This window comes from Euwallacea fornicatus, chromosome 1, assembly GCF_040115645.1.
Source record: "Euwallacea fornicatus isolate EFF26 chromosome 1, ASM4011564v1, whole genome shotgun sequence".
NCBI classification, from domain to species: Eukaryota; Metazoa; Arthropoda; class Insecta; order Coleoptera; family Curculionidae; genus Euwallacea; species Euwallacea fornicatus.
In genome coordinates, this window is record NC_089541.1 from 7,585,073 (window position 1) to 7,605,697 (window position 20,625).

The following is a 20,625-nucleotide window of genomic DNA, read 5'->3' on the forward strand; positions in this document are numbered from 1 at the left end:
GTTTTTTTTCCATACGGACGTGTAAACCAAAACGCAATAAAAAAAGCGCTCTGCGACGTCCGGTGACGTTGCCATGGGGCTTCTTGGTCCCCATCTGTCAATCTCCACAAGTCTTAACGAATCCTGCGTGACGAAAGTATCAAAGAAACGCCATGACATAAACTGTAATATTTTTATTAAGTCCTCCTTTTTTACAATAACGTTGCAGGTGGTTTACAACTAACAACAATCAAGTCTGATGAGTTAAGACTTAAATTTATTATATAACAACGTGAACAGCCCTTAACTACTAAAGGTACTCAGCATCTACAAAATGTGTTTCTGGCTTCGCAGCGTCTTTGGAAACACTGTTACTGGTAATGAACGTACAAATACAAAAAAGATACTACCTATAGGAGATTCTGAATATCACCCCGCTTGAGATTGAGTTTAGAAGAGTTCACACAAGTTACGTACTCGCACACATGGAATCAAAGCATATGCGAAATATTATGATGATGATGATGATGTTCAGAACCCAAACTAAACTGCATCGAATCAACAACGATATCTACATTACAGTGTAATATGCGAATATCATTTTCATGATTATAACAATACAACATTGATTATTTCAGTAACAATTTGCACATTTTTTTTGTTATGAAATTATCACTAATATATTACCAAGCAGAAGCCTAAGTACGTAAAGGCCAAGCTTATCACACGATCAAGTGATAGTCTTTAACTTTACCAAAGAAAGCTCGTAAGAATGCTTTGGCCTCAGTGAGGAAGCAAAAGTATTCTTTTCCACGAACCTTAGAAGTGAAGTATCCTACTAAGAGTTAAGAAAGTACAGTTTAAAGAGTATGTGTGTGTGTGTGTGTGTGTCGTTGTCTCTAGAATATCATACTTAATAAGTTACAGTGAGTGTACCTTACATATCGACCTGCGGACAGCTTCAAATGCAAGACTTCATCGGAGCTTTATATCAACATTTAGATTTTTTCATGGCATTATTAAAAACTATTACAAAAATTGTTTATTATTCGAATGAGTAAGTACAGTACGCCACACATATAGGGGGTAAACGCTATCGGCTAAGGGATTATTAACAACTAGGGTTGATAAAAGTATCTACTTACAATATATCACACACCTGGTTAGGTAAATCTACGCATTGCTTTTAATTTCTTTGTCATAAGATAAAGGGGCACGCGAGAAGACAACCCCCTGTAGTGAAGCCAAGGGGTGAGTTAATGTGGATGAACCCTTAAGTCCTTTCGTGCTTGGGGTTTCAACTATTGGTACTGAGGGGGGGTCTCAAAGCTGGTTCATTTAGCGACTTAATACCTTTTGCATTTTTCAAAAAATCCTTATGGAGTATTAGACATGAGTACTTCTGACTCCTACAATAGGCTACATTATAATCAAATGCCTGAAGGTTCTAGCGAAGACTTCCTTTAGTAAAATTACACATTGGAGATCATGCAGATAGGATTCAAGAATTTAACTACGAGTATCACACGCAAAAGCTAGAATTACCCTGTAAGTGCCCCTAAATCGTCTTTTTCATCTTTATGCTACATTCAAAAATTAAATTGCACAAATAAGTGTAATTTTACGCAAAAGTCAGGCAGAAACCTTGAGGACCATTTGGGCTCTACTAATGACTAGTAAAATTGCATTGGTTTTGCATCATTTAGGTATTATGTAATAAGTACATAACTCACGATGAAATTATTTACTAACGGCTTTAAGCTCGGGGTTAGTGGTAGTGTTACATATGCTCGAGAAGCTCACATGTGAGTAAATTTGGTTGTGAGGTGTTATTCACGTTGATATCACCCAAATTCCGCATTGCGCACAACGTAAAGAAGAAGGTGAGGGATGATGTGCTTTTTGAGGGTAGTTTTAGATTGCCCTCATCCGTTACGTTCTTCTTTTGAGTCAGTAGCGACTTTAAGTAGCGTTTTTTAGATCGTCCTGAGTGTTCTCTGTTTTCACATTAATCATCAAAGTTTCAAGACTGGCAGTCTGCATATGCGAAACTAAAATGATATTCTGGAGAGTGTCAAATTCATGTTTTTTTTTTGGATGCGTCAGAGTAAACTGGATAAAAAACACAAAAATTTAAATTCGAAAACTCTCTGCCCTCATCGCCTCGATACAATAGACTCATCTTACAGAATTTCGACATTATTTAATAATTTATCTAATTTTCGTCCAATTCCTTGTGGTTTTGAAAGTAATAAGCTTTTTATGCGACAGACGCGTGCAGAGCGTCGACAGAGCTCGTCAAGGTAAGATTTATGATGTAGATTTATGTCGATATCGAGAAGTAGATTTTCCGGGTCCTGGATTTATTGCGTGCAAAAATATGCTTGAAATTCAGTAGGGGCAGAGGGGCCATTTTATCGTGATTATGATTCGCAAATAAACGAGAGCAGAGGATTTGTCAATGATGAAAAAGTTTGAGTAGGTATCTGCCAGTTTCAGTATAATTTGGAAATTCCAAAATTCTCTATCCAGCCAAAGATCAATTGATTAAAAACTATCACAAACACAGCAACTGCTTAAAAAATCTTCCGCGTCATTCCCTTTTAAACGTTAAAGTTCACAGATTTATATACCTAATGGCTAAATCACCATATTTAGAATTTTCAGTACAATGAAGTTTCAAGAGAGAATTATTATTGTTTAAACGAAGCATGTTGAATGGTTTAACTAGATAGTTTTGGATGAATCCCCGATAAGCTGAATATACTTTTGAAGTATCTGGAAACGATTTTCAGAGGCTTTGAAGCCTACAGAAATCGACCAACAATCGAAGTAAATTTACCTCAGGAGCAGGAAAAAATCACGAAAACTAGTAAACTTACATAGAACCTAAATGATATGACATGATAACGATAATGATATGGCTAAATGATATGTAACCTAAATGATATGATAATGGAATGTGTATACTAAAATCTGCTTAAAACATTCTTATTTTCCCCTCTTCCATTTTTTAGAAGAAGATTGAGCTTTTAAGTTTTCCCATAGTTTCAAATTTTAACGAATCAAGCTGGTTTTTTTTTAATGGAGAATCTCTTGGTGGAAATCTTTTGTTGACCAAATTGTAATGGAAACAGGGAGTAGAATATTCTTAAGAAATACGTGAAAAAAAAAACAGACCTTAGTTACTTAAAGTCTTTACGGCCACACATTTTGACGTCGTTTTGCAGCAGTGCAATATTCGAAATTACTTTATACCATAAAACTTTCCTCCTAAAGCTTCTCAATTTTTGTACATCGTTCTAGGTAATATGACAGAAATGCTAGAAATACCCCTATGAGGTTACTCTAAATAATCAATAAAAAAATCATCACGTGAAGTCAAATTCCTCCAAACCTTAAGAAATATGGATAAGAAACGGAGACGATACTAATTTGTCAATGATCAATATGAAACAATAGAATATTGAAAAATTATTAAAGAGAATGAAAATATGACAATTCTGCTACCATGGACAATATTGCCATTTTCAGTATGCGAGTTACCTTCAGGACGACTAAAAATTCACCACTGACCCAAATTCTTGTTTTATATTACGTTTTGCCAAAACGACATCGACTTAAAAAGGTTCCACTGAGCAGCAACGACACTTACCAAGGAATATAGTACGTTACAGCCTATTAGATTAATTCCTACATTTTGCATAGTTAGATAAATACATCATGTTGCTACAAGCTGTATAAGTAAGAGAAAAAAATACGAACAACCTAAATCCTTCGCTCTTTTCATTGGTGTGTTAAGTAATTGCTGAAAGATGAACATTTTTTTTGGCAAATTTGAACTACTTAACCACACCCACGTGAAGCGAAAGTACAGTAAAAAATAACGGGTTTTTGCAGAAGATTTTCACTACGATACATCCTATTATTGGTGCTGACTTACATGAGGTATAATATTACTTTGTGAGAGTTACACTGCTAATGTGATATCTTTGCTTCTGCAATAACCTTTTCAACGGTAATTGACATCCAGGCATTATGGGAGGGAAATAATAAAGCCATTAATAATGCACATTTTGCATTCCCCTTGACTGAAGTGTTTCAAAATCGCCCCTATTTACAATCCTTGCTCGAATCAAGTAATAGAAGAAATGTTTCAAATTTTGCACCTAAACTCTTATATTTACAATGTAATTACATTATATTATTGTCGTAAAAATTATTTTTTGTATGTACAAAAATGTCAAAAAGCGCTTATTTACATCAAATTAACCAGTGGTTTAGATCAAAAAGTACGAAGAAGCAGCGAGTTTCGCAAGCACGTTGATTTGCAAGCTCAAATATGAAAACTGGAATAGACGAAGTTATTTGGCAGTTATTTCCAAAAGCCGAAACAATTTATCCTAAAGGTATGGTTATTAAATTCCTGCCAGGGGAATGCAAACCTTGTTAAACGATTATGAAACACCTCAAGTTTGGAAGCAGTAAGTATGCCATAGTAACATAGAGCCACTTTTTAATAAAGCTGCTTCAATAAGAGCGGAATTTTCATTGAAATCTTTTCAAGATGGGGCATCTTGCTATTAGCTTGAGGGCGATTGAATTCAGATTTTTGGTCTCGTCAAGTATATTATGTAGTTCAGTATGGTATATGCCGAGCGTAATCAGCTATCATGCATAGAATGCCCCGAATTGGAGTTCCTCCATTGGAACGTCCGAACCCCACAAGTGCATTGTTAAATCGAGTAGAAAGACCCATTAATAATTGTTTAATTTATTATATCTTCAGAATCCTTTCGTCAGTCCCCAGTTTCCAGAACGTTCGCCAAATAAAATTTCAAATTTCCGACGTGCCAACCTTCATCAGTCTCATATGAGAGATCATAAAAAACAAAAGACCTGTGTATGTAGATGTGTCGCGTTATGAAATGATTTATTTCAATCTCGTCAGGAGAATGAATGAATAGTGCAATTAAAATTCGAATTTTCAGGAATACCCCAGGTGCTTCAAATTACAACTTGATTGATTCCTATGAAATATTCAGAGGATTTTCTCATGAATGTGCTAATCGAAAGCAACAACATTCCTACGCCTCTTTTCCATGACTTTCGAGTAATTTCAGCATTTAATTGAGTTTCAACATGAAACGTGATTAAAGTCCCGAAATGCATGATTTTTAAATTCTGCCACCCTGCCAGTGCCTTTGTGCCCGGTTTAGATCGGACGATTTTTTAACTGAAAAATGTTTTATCCGGAATTTGAAGTGTACGGTACTTACAGACTTTGGTGGAATTGCATTATTTTTATATCGGCAGTTCAAAGTCTTATGATTACAGCGAGACCTAAATCAATTTAAAATTTTTCCTTTACATCATTAAAAATTCTTCGATTAACATATAGCCATTCGTTAAAAATCATACCTCTCTTATTATGTAAATTTTATTGTGGTGTTTTGGGTTGAACCGGTTTCGTTTGAAGTGATCACTCACCCATTAAAAATAACCTTACAATACTTCAAAAACTCCGGAATTTTCCGCTTGTAGTTAAGAAATCAATTTGCAAATAGCCGTTTAAATAGAGTCAATCTTTTTATACGTGCCAGACTGGTGTACTTGGGACAACCAAAGCTATTGCCCAATGAGATCAAGGAGATACACTTCAATAAACTCTTCAGCTTCATTAAGGACTACTGTAACTCCACTCAAGCAAAACATGACGGGCCGATTTTGCGAGAGCTATACGTTGCAAAGGCAGTTGTGCTCCCTGCTGCTTTGTATAAATCTTGAGCAAACATTTTCAACTCCTCATTAGCATTGAACCGCTAATTTTCCCAACCACGCCCTCATTCTTGCAAATAAGTGAAAGTCATTTGATTTCAAGTCTGGACTGTAAAATGGACGATCAAACACTTCTCATTTGAGGTCTGCATTTTCTTTTATTATAATGAATGAGGGCCATTGGGCCATGAGTGTCCACATCTAACTTAAGCGAACTTGGAAACAACGACCCTCGTGGGTATGGTGAATTATTTTGTTTTTGCTATGGGACAGTGTCGTCTATAAAAGTAGTGGCTTCGTGTCCGAGACTCTATTCGATTCCATTGACTCGAGATTTGAAATTCGAAGTATATTACATGGGGCAAAGCTAGCTCGTTGAAGCAAGGGAGCTTGGTCACTTTCGTTAAATCAATACAAAGTTACAGATTTAGAACTTGAACTTTTCCTGATAAACTGTCTTGGGGCTGCAATATCGATTTTATATGTCACAAAACCAACACATCACAGTCTGATGTTCGGGTTTTCATGAGTTAACGTATATTTGTTTTTATTTTTTCGCTGGCGATAAATTCTTCTTTGCATAATAGCTGATCATCGACACCTACGCAGCGTTTACAGTAGAAGAGAAAGAGAAAGCAACAACAAGAAACACGCCACAATAATTATTATCAAATGACGCATGCTACAACTGATACAACAAAAGCCAAGAGTAATACCATACACAACATAAAGGTCGAAATTGTGTGTGTATTTGAAAGATATAAAGAGTGGATGATGCTTTCGTAGTTTTCAGTAATTTCCTCACGTTCGACCTGCCATTCCTGTTGATAATATTCCTGTAGTTCCAATTTTTCAAGATTTTCACTCACTGGTAGTGATGATTGTCTCTATCTTATTATTTTTAGAGAAAATTGTGTTATTTCGTACAAAAACATCTTCGGCTCAGAGCTCAAAACAAATATTTTCGTAGCAAATGAGTGCTTACTTTATTTGTCAATTAACTTTCCAGATACCCAGCTCCCGCTGGGCCTTGCTAATTTGTACTTTTTCTCGTGGTTGAGCGTCGGATTGAGAAACAAAGTAAAACACCCCTTTAAAGGAATTTGGATGACCAATCTTGGCGTGAGTGCGCTTTCAGAGGATAGTGAAGTCGTTAACATCTCTCAAGAGCAATCATTCAAAGAATCCACACACGTCCCTTAAAAAAATACCCGAAAAAAGCTCTTCCTCCAGGTTTATTACTTTGGCGATACAAAAAAATATCGTTTTATCTACCTACAAAAATGGTAACAATTAATAATACTACAACAAAACTATTATGACGATGCGTCCATCATAATAACTTTGCAATTTTTGTTAATTGTTTATCGCAGTCTCTTTTTGGGTGGGGGGCAATATATCTGCGCGGCCACAAATTATAGTAAAAATACTAACCGACACAAAGGTGGATGCGACGTGACGTTGATAAGGGTTTTAGGGCTACCCCTAGTTTTTATCGAGGCCCATAATTTATTTCGGCCAAAACGGGCACGCTAAGAACCCTTCTCATCGGCACAGTCGTCAATCCTTCTACAATAATTTAACATTTAACCATAAGTAAATAACATCACAGGTGTTACGACTACCAACTAAATTAACAAATTATTATTTCTTTTCGTAGTTTATAATCTAAGGTGGTGTTTAGCCGCAGGGGGCCCGCAGTATGTGCCAGTGTGGATGTCTCCTTATTCATTGCATTACGCATTTACTCTCAAGTTGAGACCTGAGCTCATTTACACTCGTTTCTATCGTGTTCTTGAGTTCTGAAAAAATGTATATACATGTCAGGGATTTGTCGCTCAATGCGGTATCGAGATCTGCTTTGAAACTGAAATTAGAAAGCTCTAGGAAGCTAATTGATATGAGCAAATTGATTGGAGTTACTAACACAAATTACCACTCTTTTTAAGCCGTTTTTAAGTGACCATCACATTATATTGCTGCCAAAAAATCCAAATTGTCTAACATAGAATCAATGTCTTCGAATTTTTTGTCCAAACAGGAGCAGACTGAATTGTGGTGTCATCATTTTATATGCTAAGCCAGTGTCTATGATACCACATACAGGGCACCTACCTACTGTGTTGACGACCTTTTAATTTATTAGAAATCAGTAACAGTAGCCAAACTTGACAGAGGACTGAGGTTAGAAATGTAGCAAAGGTCAGGTGTAAGTAGGCATGTACTGAATTTTTAACCTCTCTAGTCAAAGTTTGACATAAAAATTGGTTACATATCTGCTGAACTTTGACATGTGGTAGAATTCTAACCTCAGTGGCATGTCAAATTTGACCATTGTCACTGACCGTTGTTTAATCACCTACAGTATACATATTTATAGTGTTAACACGAATTATCCGCAATAGGCTAAAAATGGCCGCACATATTTTGTTAGCTTTTTAAGTTGCTTCGATTACGAATCGATAATTGTGACTTTTGTAAAAAATTTTTTTAGAAGTATTTTTCTAATTTTCAAATTGAAATTTTCTACAGAATAAGCTCAAATCATAACCTTGTGGGTTACATTATGATTAGCTAACAACAATGTTTTTTTATGTTGATTTTTACTAGAAGCAAAAAACGTTATTTTTAGTTTAAATTTCCGTAAGTGTGTTGTAGTATGAATTGTTTCGTATTGTGATTTGTAAAATTACAAATAATGGGGTTGCAAAACTCGCTTTTTCCAGGCTTTTCGGCCAGAGAGGCGACAACCTTATATTTAGAGTTCCACCTGATCGTTACATATATCCTCCCGTTTACCTTGGTGTAGGCAACTGATTGTATTTTATACTTCACCTGGAATAATTTCTTGCTATTGTACTACATTCCAAGCAAAAAAATCGTCTTGATAGTGGCATTTCTGGAACAAAGCTTGAGTTGCTGTCACTTAAATAGATTACCTAAGACAATATGTCACGTGATAGCTGTTTGTTGGGAGAAATTTTACTACATCCGAAAAGGAAATTTCAATCCAATCTGACCCTTTGGAAAAGCATGAGATCCTAATCTGTTTAACTGACCTTAACCAACGAGGGAAAAATATTCTTTGCATTCGAAACCAACAGTTAGTTCTTAAGTCTTGTATTTATGCAATGTCCTCATTTCGCTTTTAGGATTTTTAAGAACGCTAAAAAAGTATAAAATATGTTTTAGATCATTTTGGCTTAAAACCTTGGTTTTGATAGTAAGATCAGTTCATAAAAACTATTCCTAACAACCTGTAAAATGACTTCTTTCGGTCATTGTGAAATGTTGCATCTCAAAGGCAGTTCGTCGTTACTTCAGATTTGCTGTAACTCGAATTGACCTTAGCAAGTCTAGATTATCTGAATTAACCCTGTATTGACCTCAATTAGATTGGAAACTTAAGTTTATTAAAGTTGATTAAATTTGTGTCTCCGATCAATTTACTAATGATTGTTATATGTTTTACTGTTTGGGACAGCTGAAACTTGAAAGTGTTAGTTTGCCATACTTTTGTCGACTTTCAAGGTTGAAGATGGTGAAACATTAGTTAATAAAACATAACTAAATCACACACAAATAGTAAGAAAGTGCAAACATTTCGTACAACAGTACAGCACTAAAAAGCATAACTAAATGCATAAAACGTCACATGCAGGTGCTTGAAATATACAACATTCGATAAGTATTTGTAGAGCATTGTGAATATCGGGGTAAATAAAATAATAAAATGAAGATAATGTGGAAACCGATAACAGGACAATATGCACCAAGGCTGTGAAATACGTTATTGTGCCTCGAACGTTAAGTTTTTGAACTTGACGTGCTCATGACCTTGAGCTCAAGATCTAAGACATGAAGCTCATAAGTGTGTCACAACCGCGGCGAATATACAATTTTTTCACTACTAGATTAAACTAGATCGTGTGAAATGACGATAATTCATCTACGTTATGAATAAATTATATCTGATATACAAAAAGACAACGTGTCTTGCATCATCAATATCAAGGGTGACGTTTCGTTTGACACTCATTTCCATGGTAACTGGTAATAAAACAACATTGGTCATGGTGCCGCCTTTACGGTCGATTATCTCGCTAGGCAAATAATGAGCCATGCGCGTGTCATTATTAACCTGCTGTTCCAACTGATTTTAGCAAATAACTAGTAGGGGAAGAACTATATTATAAACTTAAAGGAGAAAGTGGATTTGGAAGGTAAAAACTTATGGGCACAAAAAGTTTTAAAAAATTAGAATCAAGTGAAATTCTTCATAAAAAATCAACATCATTTAATAAAAAAACATTGAACATCAATTTTAAAATAAACTTTTCACAGAAATTGTTGAATCGGCACATTTTCAGCCATTTTCGAAGTGACAGTGAAATCATTAACGAACACAATTTTTTTTTCTCAATGACATAAAGACGGCCTGAGCGCCCCCGTCGAATCTAGTCGACTACCTCCCCCCTCGAATACTGAACAACGGGGTCTCATCACTTAGTTATGGTTTTACTTTCCAAAATGTCATTAAGCGCTGCTCTGGAGGTAATGACGACGTACTTGCATAAAAATAGCAACTATATGAAAGCCCCTCGTAATTTTTTTGTAGACAAAAAATAATGAAAGTACATTCGGAGACATCGTTGAGAGCCCCTAAACAATGAGAACTTTATTTTTACGTTAAGACAGTTGCGTGAACTCCATTAATGTAAATGTAATGGTCGTGCATTACATTTTTTGCTTTGGACTTCGTATAGCACTGAAGAGGAGATTTTTTTAAAAGTAAATCAATCTGTACCGCTGATCCTGCAAGAAGTGATCTCTTAGACACACTCTATTTGGTGTAAATAGGGGCGAAGTGCGCATTTCTTAGATGCAGGGTCATTAAAAAAAAAACAATTTTTTGAATATTTCTTGTAATTTTTTAACGATTAAGGAAATTTAACCTCGCCAAACAAGCCCTGAGATATCGGCAAAAGCCTCTAAATTATATTGCAACAATCGTTCGAAAGCAACCAGTTCTGAAATAGCTGGTGGATTGAAATGTAACAGATTTGCATGGCATCATTCTTTATTTTGTATGGTATTAAGACCATTTTTCTGAAATGTTAGTCGAAGTGGTTCCGAAATACCAGTTTTCGAAAATGATTGAAAAATGTGCCGTTTTTATTATTTTTGTGTGCATTTTAGTTACTAATTTCTATTCCTTCATTCGCAAAAAAAGAGCACTAGGAAATACAAAAAGTGTGTAAAATACAAGCGCAGAAATGCCTATTTTGGCAAGACGAGTAGCTCGAGAAAGGAAAATTAATGAGCATATTGAGCCTCAAAAGTTTGTATTTATATAGGTTCTAGTAAGTTTAAATTTCACGAAAATTAGATATTTAAAATACCACTACATTGAGTACCTTTAGTTAACAAGCCGGCTAACTTGTCATAGACCTAAATTGTTAGACATGAAAAGTGTCTTATACTGCAAAGAACCCTAGTCAAAGATAATAATTCAAAAATCATCCTGCAGGGGATTAAAATTTTTATAAAAAGACACGAAGATTTAGTTAAATCGTCTATACCTTCAGAAAATTTTGAACTATTCGCATTTAACGACTTATTAAAGTACAATAAATACAATCAACAACATTTATAATATAATTTAATTTGACATTCATATAATCAAGTAAATAGGGCAATTTTGGTCGAGGAATGGATTTAACATTAACATTGATTGTCGAGGGTCCAGTCTATAAGTTCGTTGGATATACAACATGTAATTTACAAATTCACTCGGGGTACGTAAGTAAGGCTCATATCGTCTACCATACAATACATAATATACACAAGTGTATATTAAAAATTTAGAATTGTATATTTGTGTTTTACCCGCGCATATCGTTGAACACCTCAGAGCTTTTAGAGCCTTCGGATGAACAAATCGTTACACTAAATTGGCAAAACCGAAATATTATGAACTTTGATTGTTTGATCTATGCCGCTGACACTTGAAACAATAATAATGCGGATTTTCCTTCATATTTAGGTTTGCCAAACTACATTAAACCAATTATGAAAGTGCAAACTAATACCACACAACTTGTGACCAAACTTAACTCATTAAACTAAATCATTTAAGCGTAAACTAAATATTGCAGAACTAAAATCGCAATCGAGAGCAAAGCTGTTTTAAGGGCCCCTAAATAAAACTGGAGTGGGTTATTTACTTTTCGGAGTGAATATGCATGTACGAGAAAACTCAGTTTCTCGTCATAGTAAACTCACGTATTTCCTGCAAAGTTTTCATGGCCAAGTGCTGCTATGAAGCTTGTAAAGATAAAATTTTTGACACTAGTCACGGAAACATCCAAATGAGGCATTTTTAAGTTTTATTTTAGGGTGCCCCCAATACAATAGCTCTACAAGAAGCAGCAGTTGCTTATCGAGTCATTCAAAGAATGGTGCATCGCTTTTGGATTCGTTTAAGGGCGCCTACACACTCACTTGTAAGTTCATCTTCATCTGCTTCTTCCGCCTCCCGGGCCAGCTCTTCCGGGGTTTTCTTCTTTCGCATCAGCGGATTGGGTTCTTCTTGAACTGGTTCTACGACTTCCTCCTTTTTCTTTATATTATACTGCAACAAATTGGTTACAAAATTAGCATGTTCTCCATATTTGCTCAGCAAAGTTGATTTCGATTCAAAATTACAGTTGCAAATGTGCCGAATTTTTGAGCAGGCACCTCGACGTTGTAAGTGAGAGAAAGAAGTGTTTTTTTAAACGAAAGTTGCACAATTTAGGAAATATTGAGGCGGTAAATTGCGCAAAAGTGCTAATGTAAGAATATTACTTAAATGTTCCGTCGAATGAAAGTAGGGAGTGCTGTTCTCATGAGAAGATTAAGGTCGATTACGACTTTACATCATAAAGGTGGTATGGGTCCTATTAGATCTCATCTCGCACGAACTTTCTTCAAGATTGTCGGGAGAGAAATTCCTGGACGAGTGATCTCTGAATTAGAAGCTATTGGAAAACTTCAACTTTTTGAAGAGTTTTTTCCTTCAAAATTTAAATTTTCCATAGAATTTAAAAAGTTGGGGAATTGCTCGATATTCAATTTGAGTGAATCGGTAACTAAAAATGTGCTTCCAGCTTAGGTAACTTAGTAATCCAGATTTGCTTAATAACCAAATTTTCACTTGTGCCTTCATCAAGTTTCTCTTCACAGGAACTCCCTAATGAGTGCCTGGAAAACTCCTCTTCGCGAGCCGCTATACATATGCGAGAAATATGCCTAAAATTACCATTGAATATACGCTGTGAATTTTTTTTTGCGTCTGTCAGGATATTCTGTTGTTATCGACTCAAACATTGTGTCGAAAGACCCTCGAGTTCTGTATATTTTCAATTCCCACGGGTTGTAGTTGCAACGATAAGGAAATAGGCTTATTTTCCACAGTTCGTATCGGTATCCATAGCAACAAGACAAAAAAAATATATTTTTTTGGCGCCCATTTCAGTGAGAGTTATTGTTGCGGTTACGCCTTGCCCCGACGGCCATTTTGACAAAAAAGAAAAAAAAAACCTGTCTGCTGACGAACTTTTCAGTCCAAACATTCCTTGCTAAATTTAAGAAAAAATTTGAAGGAAAAGCATAAAAACACGCCAAATGGGAAGTCTCTTTTCCCGGAGTAAAGCACGGTTCTTCCCCATTCCTAGGCCATTAACGAAGTGACCTAATTAAGAAATTTTTCCAAGTTTAGCATTGAAGGAAACTGAGATTCTCTCATCTTGCGGAACTTCATGCTAGGGACCTTACATCCAAATTTCGGTCTAATCAGTCAACAGGGTGAGGTGTAATTTGGAGAAAACCAAAGATGCAACCGGACTATAAAACCTCAACAATTGGGGCAAAGGAAAACAGTTCTCAGTTGCCCTTCAAACCTGTCGCATTCTGCGGAAAACTTAATTAGATGTTCAGAGAATATTTGCTTTTGGAAAATTTGAATTTTAAGTTCACTACGTCATAAGGCAGGAGAAAACGAAAATATTCAATAATATGCACTGTCAGGAGTCCTTTGTGTTAAATGATTTTTCACGTAATTTCCTGTCTGAGTTCAAATGAGTGATTTGGAAACTCACTGAATAGGAAGAGGAGTGAACTCAGAAGGACAGAGAAAGAATTTGGCGCTTAAAAAACTGACTACTCGAACATTAAAAAAGGAAGCTAAGTGAGGGATGTGAGTACTGTTAAGTGCCATCTGCATTCACAAGAACCTCAGCACTAGTTCTGCTAATTCTGACCGAATGGTTCAACGATTAGCTCCCCAATAGATGACGGTCATGAGGCGTTCCTGTTGAATTCTGGATGTGTTAGTACGACTCTCAAGAAAAAAGAAAGACAATCCAGGTTAGTCGGTAGTATAGGTTTAAGCAATTGTAGGAATTGTCTTTCTATGTGGTTAGTTCTAAGTTTTAAGCAGTGGCAGAGAATTCTGTTTTCTCCCCTTTTGTTTTTTTTTTTTGTTTTCTAAGTTAAGCTTCAAAAGTACTAGTTAAGGATTTTTTCGAAAACTTAGGAGGTACCTCTTGGTGAACAATAATTTATAAAGAGCAATATTTTTCTTCCGTTAACGAAAGGATAAGCGTACTCATCCAACTGTTTTAAATTGAGAACGAGGATACGCCAAAAGGTAAGCAGGTTTTTGCCGTACTCTCTTCTTCTGAAAGTAAAGATGCTAAATTTGAGAGTACTGTAGCGAAGTGTGTAGGAACTGCTGATGCCGTAATAACGAGAGTGACCCGGACGGCGTCAGAACCACTCTTGCGACAAGCAATTTTTACGTTCCAAAATATTATAACAAATTTTGCGGATTTATTTATTCATTTAATTATTTTTCACAAATTGTTATAAATATTTTATATTACGTGCCTCTTTCGCTCCTATGCATATGGAGTTTTTGTCAGTGCAAGGAAAAGGCAATTGGGCGATAGATAAGTGCGAGGGAGACAAACAGTCATTTCCGTTTCCATTGTCAACCAATCCTATTGACTCGCAAGCAGTACGTCTTAATCTGAGAATGGATGTAGGTTTCCATGATTTTGGAGGATGCAAATTACGCACATATACGTAAATTTGAATGCATTTTTCAGGAAAAAATTCCTTGATTTCCATTTTTTTTCCATGATTAATTTGAATGTGGCCTTATTTCTACAAACCCCACAGTACAAATTGAATTTTGGAACGTATCAACTGAAAAACAAGCCCTTTTTGTGACGTGATATGTACTCGGATAAGGCGTGCTGCTTGCGAGTCAACGACGGTAGTCTATCTCTCTTGTACTTATCCAATCGGGTAATTACCTTTTGCTTGCACTCAAACTTAATATGCCAAAAGGTATTATATTATATATTTGAAATGGATTGATTGAACTTTTCTTTGATTTTGTTTCGGATTAACGTTTCATATACAAATTGGAATTATGGTGAAATTAAGAAATAGATAGAATTTTAGAAAGAGCAAATATCTCAACACCCAGAAAACGAAAACAACTCCAAAGATATAATAAATTCACCCTGAAATATATTTGTTTAAAAGTTTTTAAAGGAGCGTTGACAAGTATCTCTTTGTCAGAGGTATAAAGTTTGTTTAGAATTCCGAAGAATACGTGGGGGTCTTGTATCTGTTTCTTTGCTCAATTAGACTGAAACTTTATACACACAGTTTCGGACTAAAAAAATCTAATGTATGAAATTACATGAAACTCCAGTCAATACCTCACTAATAAATTTACTAATGTGTGGTGATTTATACATCATCCAAATTTCACAAAATTATCCCAACTTTACATTCGTTTTTTTGTGTTTGTACTCAGGTCAATACGAGGGCCTCGTATATTTAGAGGGGTCAGCCAGACCGAGCATATTTATAGAAAATATACCTTGAGCGATCTGAATTCCAATTTGTATTTAAATAAGGACCTCTACACAGAAGTTTTCTCGCTAGCCTGAGAATGTTGCGTTTCCATACAATGGCTTGCCTTCTATGTATGCAGGCAGAGAACACTGGTAAAAAGGATGATTTTCCTAACGTTTTCTCCGTTTTGCTTTAACACGAATCCACTTATGTGAAGTGAAAATCCGCGTTCTTCCGTTTCACCGCCCTGTTTCAATTTCATGACCTTGAAATTCTATTTCATCTCCTGGAGGACTTTCACTTGTTTGTAGTGAAATTCCTGTAACCGAACTTCGTTCAACTATCATAATGACATAATTAGCGTCTCAATATAATTCGTATTCCAATCTTCACTTCAAGATGGCTTCCTCAGACCTTAGATGGCGATTCATCCGATGTATTTATCAAACTTTATCCAATGCAATAGCGCTATTGTGTTTTCGGTTGACCGTTGAAACTATTCTGGATTGTATCATTTACATGTTGCTATGAAGCTACTTAGGCATAGATTTTACAAAACAGGACCAAATGAAAAAACGCCGATTCAGTTACCTCAACTAGAATGATAAGTAATGGAGTGTTCTTTCAAATTGATATCTGCACGGTTAACAAAGTTCCTTAATGTCGAGCTTAATTTAAATGAATAACTTCGAAGTATTCATACATTTTTGCATGCAGTAGTAATCTTCTTCGAACGTCACGTGACAGCAGAAGCTCCCGTTTCTTCTCTTCTTCTTCCTTTCACCCATTAATCCGTCGAAATCCCTCAAAGGGAGTCAACCTGACTCCGTTAGGGAGTCGCTATAAATTAACGGACTCCCTACTAGAGTCAATTTGACCCCGATTAAGATCTTCTAGCGATGTCCTCCTCCTCACCAAGTGCAAACCCCAAACCTGGATTTATTTAATAGTTTCCTGAATAATCTGAAATTTATTCTATTTACGATTATATTTTACAACATACCTAATGTTATATGCGTTATAAAAAGTCCCATTAAATTCGCGATCCCCAAGTTTTATGAGCAGGTTGCGTGATTTAATTTAAACCCCCTATTTTTAGGTCCTCGCCTCCGGCGTAAGCTTAATAAATAATAAATTGCCCGACTGCGTTGGAATGTCAGAAAACATAACTTTCCTGAGTCTTTGACCACTTAGACCTAATCAAAATGGAAATTTGGGGACTAATGCAGCGGAAATTAACATCTTTTTAAAATATAACAACTTCTTGAACTCGGCTATTAGGGGAGCACTTCGGTTAAGCAGCAAAGTTTAATAGGTTCTAAAGTTAAGAAAATGATCGAATTATGGAAATGAGGCAAATGGATGTAGTCAGGGTTTTAAATGAAAACTTATCAGTATTGCAATACAATCGGACTTTAACATAATCTAACAATGAAGATTAATGCAAATAGGGAAAATCCGTGAGGATTAATACCTATTACAACTTCATGCGACATTGCAGCTCTGCGTTTAATTAACTTAATCACATTAACGCTCGGTTTCGATCCTATTAGATCTCGTCAGATCGATTTATCAATCGAGTGCGTTAAACTAGTGCAGAAATCGGCAATATTAACGACAAGTCTATTGGGTCTGCAGCGAAATATCCTCCCAGCACCATCTGTCGGGTGTTTTCTGCTGCATCGCAGTCAACTCTTCGCATATAAACAACAAAGACACACGGTGGACCTGTAATCGAAAGTTATCAAAATAAAGGCGTCGTAGGAAAAATCTGACAATATTCAGTGATATTGAGATTTTATGCCTCACTTGAGCTTAATATTTACTTGAAACAAATTGACGAGATCGAATAAGATCGAAACCGACCTTGGGTCATCCCAGATTTCTCCTACAACTATCTGCATAATTCTCTACTACTTTTGGAGATGTGTAGGTTGACCCTGTGCGTCAAGTCCTGTTGCTTACGCTTGAAAGTCTGGTTGAGATGCGCAAAGAAATGAATTGATAGATGGCGCTGGTAGGATATTTTCCTACAGGCCCAACGCACCCGCCCTTGATATTGGCGAATTCTGCCTGTATGCAATTGCCGCGAGATTAACCGAACTGGAGATGTCTAATAAGCTCGAAACTTGTCTTTGCGGTGTTCGAGTTAATTAAATACAGACTTGGAATGAGGTTTAAAGTCGCAATATGCTTGTGGCTCATTACAATTTGCCTTCCAAAGTATTTTATCTCCATCAAAAGCGGTTTATCAAAAATGAAGCAAAGAACGTTTCGCGTACTTAAACGGTTATTCCGGGTTTCATGTCGATTGCAGGCTATTCAGGTAATATCGAAAAATTTTTGCAGTTATAAAGCAGTTCTATAAATGCGATTAGCGAAGCCAGTTTGTGCTGTAAATGCAAAATCGTAGGATAATCCCTCTGAAAGGAAATATAAAGGAACTTTGTTAACCCGGGGGTAAACTTTGATATAAAATACCGTTTCCGAGCTGTCGGATGCAGACGGGCGGCAACTGGACCAATTTAATTGTTTTGCCACTCTAGAGTATATACTGAGCCAACTAAACGGGAGCATTTTCAACACCAGCATTTGTTTGCTTTTGGTCCATGAATATGGAGATATATGAGGAATAATTTAAGAGCTTTTCAGCCAAATTTATGTTACGACACAATAAGGCCACACCGTCATATTCCGTAGAGCGTAAAGGTCAACTCGTATATTGTTTAGAATTTATTTAGTATATGCCAAGTTTGGAATTTAATACATTTCTGAATGGCAGGGCTGAAATAAAACTGCAAGCAAGTAGATATAGTGTTGGTGCCTTATTTGAACATTCAGAATCTATATCAACATATAAAAAATTATTTCTGTAACTTTCAGGCACTTGTCCCGCACTTCATGGAAATTTAATGGATTTCGAAAGGACCCTTTTATTTTTCTTAATTTACACGAAATTCTCTTCATTTTTGACAGAAAAATGTTTCATAAATCACTAATTCCTTATTAAAATTTCACGTATATTTAGGAATGATAAGACCTTCTTCGATCCCTGCAACCCTAAATATGTCTAAAATTGCTCTTTACTGTACAAACAGACCAAGGAGGAGAGTTCTCTAAGAATTTGGAACTCAACTAACCTTTTCCCTTTTAGGTCAAGTGTATTTGTATTTATTTAGGCGTTTTGATTTGAAGGGCTGGCAACACTAGAGGCAGGGGAAATAAGCACCAATCTATACATACAGGATATTTCAGGGGTTGCACAAAAAACGTAAAATAAAACGATATTGTAACTAAACGTCATCCGCAAAACTCATACTAACAGTCGTACGGGTCTGAGGACATATAGGCATATTACGACTTTGTACTTCATTCCGACTCTGCGTTTAATCAACTTAATCGCATTAAAGCCCTATTTAGATCCTACTATACCTCTTCAGATCGGTTTGTCAATCGAGTCAATTAAATGAAGGCAGAAATCGACGGTGTCAACGACAAGTAGGTTACGCCTGCAGTAATATATTCTACCAGCGCCATCTGTCGGGTGTTTCTTTATTGTATCTTGACCAAATATTCGACGATAAACACGAGAGCTCAATATACAGAGTCGATCTATGGCCAATAGTAATGAAGGTGAATTTAAATACTAGTAGAAAGAATATGACAAGATCAAGGCTTATTATGAGGTTATGCCTAATTTCAGCTCTGCAGTTAATTGTTGACATTATCCATTTTTGCCTGTCTTCTATTAAATTGACCGAGCCTAATTGAAAAGACTTTAAAGATTGGAATACCGCCCCTTAGGGTGATTAAGTTAATTAAACGCAGAGCTGGAATGAGCCGTAAAGTCGCAATCTTTTCCGATTCCTTCTTCGATTATTTGCATTTACCTTTACTAAACTTTTTTCTGATACGCCACTGGTGTTTACTAATTTAAATGAAAACAGAAAAAAATTAAAATTCCCCGTTCAATTTCGAAGCTTCTTTGCCTCTCCAATTTTTTCATATCTGTTCCCTGTTTTCCCGCAATTTGCATAAGTATCCCGAGAAACCTTCCATTTTCAGCATGATTCTCGAATAGTTATTAGAAAATTTAAATGACTTTACCACTCTTCGTTCCAATTAACATCTGCAACTACTGCTGGCGCAAAAAAAAATAATTTAATACTTAGTGATATCCTAGTGAGAACCCTCAATTCCAACATTTTTTAAATGATTATGGTAAATACTGGGTGTTTTTTCAGACAATTTTACCAGTTACTGGAAACCAGGTGAGAGAGATGAAAAAATAAACAAGTTTGGAAACCGAACGAGGAATTTGAAAGTTTTGTTACTGGCCTATCACAAACAAATTTGGGACAGTTCCTGGGACTGGACCGCTTAAAAAATGTCACCCTGGAGATTTTCGACTTTTTCTTTAGGGTGTAATTGATGTGGACTGCGATCAGAAATGTAGATAAAAAATTTTAACAATACCACGTGAAAGAGCGTAGAATTTGCTATAGTACTTATGCAACGCTCTGATACTGCCTGATAACTAAAGTAAGTGTTTAAATTTGAAATGAATGATTAAATAGCTCTTTCCCCCAGATTGTTGATTACGCTTTTACTCCATGCATGTTAATAAGTTTCAACTCAACAATTAAGCGAAATATTCGGGAAACACGTCTGGAGTGTAGCGGTTTAGAGTGGAAAAGCTCATATAACATTTTCAACAACCAGCCAAAACAATAACTTAAGAAAAAACACGATGAATTGACAGAAGATATCGCTACCATATAAACTGTTTAAAATATCCCTTTTCTTCTCGAATATATAACCTACTTCGACGACACACAGACCTCATAGCATGCACAATCTCATGGAGATTTTCTCGCATGGAGTGGCAAGCTTGTTTTTTGATTATCAATTCCTCTTTGGAGTTGATAGGTTGAGAGTACACTCTACCTTTTA

The 20,625-nt window shown here is 35.9% G+C and overlaps 1 protein-coding gene across 15 annotated transcripts in view; it reads right to left on the minus strand.

The window, feature by feature from the left end:
* Positions 1-158: 158 nt before the first annotated feature.
* The window catches only part of cpx (complexin), a 220,394-nt gene continuing 199,927 nt past the window's right edge, over positions 159-20,625 (minus strand). For 14 of the 15 annotated variants that reach the window (XM_066290630.1, XM_066290703.1, XM_066290793.1 and 11 more), the window contains 2 exons: positions 12,262-12,391; positions 159-7,559 (listed from right to left, as the gene is read on the minus strand). In XM_066290630.1, the coding sequence (XP_066146727.1) occupies positions 7,486-7,559; positions 12,262-12,391 (204 nt within the window). In that variant the 3' untranslated portion in view covers positions 159-7,485. Of the gene's footprint in view, positions 7,560-10,030; positions 12,392-20,625 lie in introns of those variants that run through there. The other variant, XM_066291011.1, reaches the window with a different exon arrangement.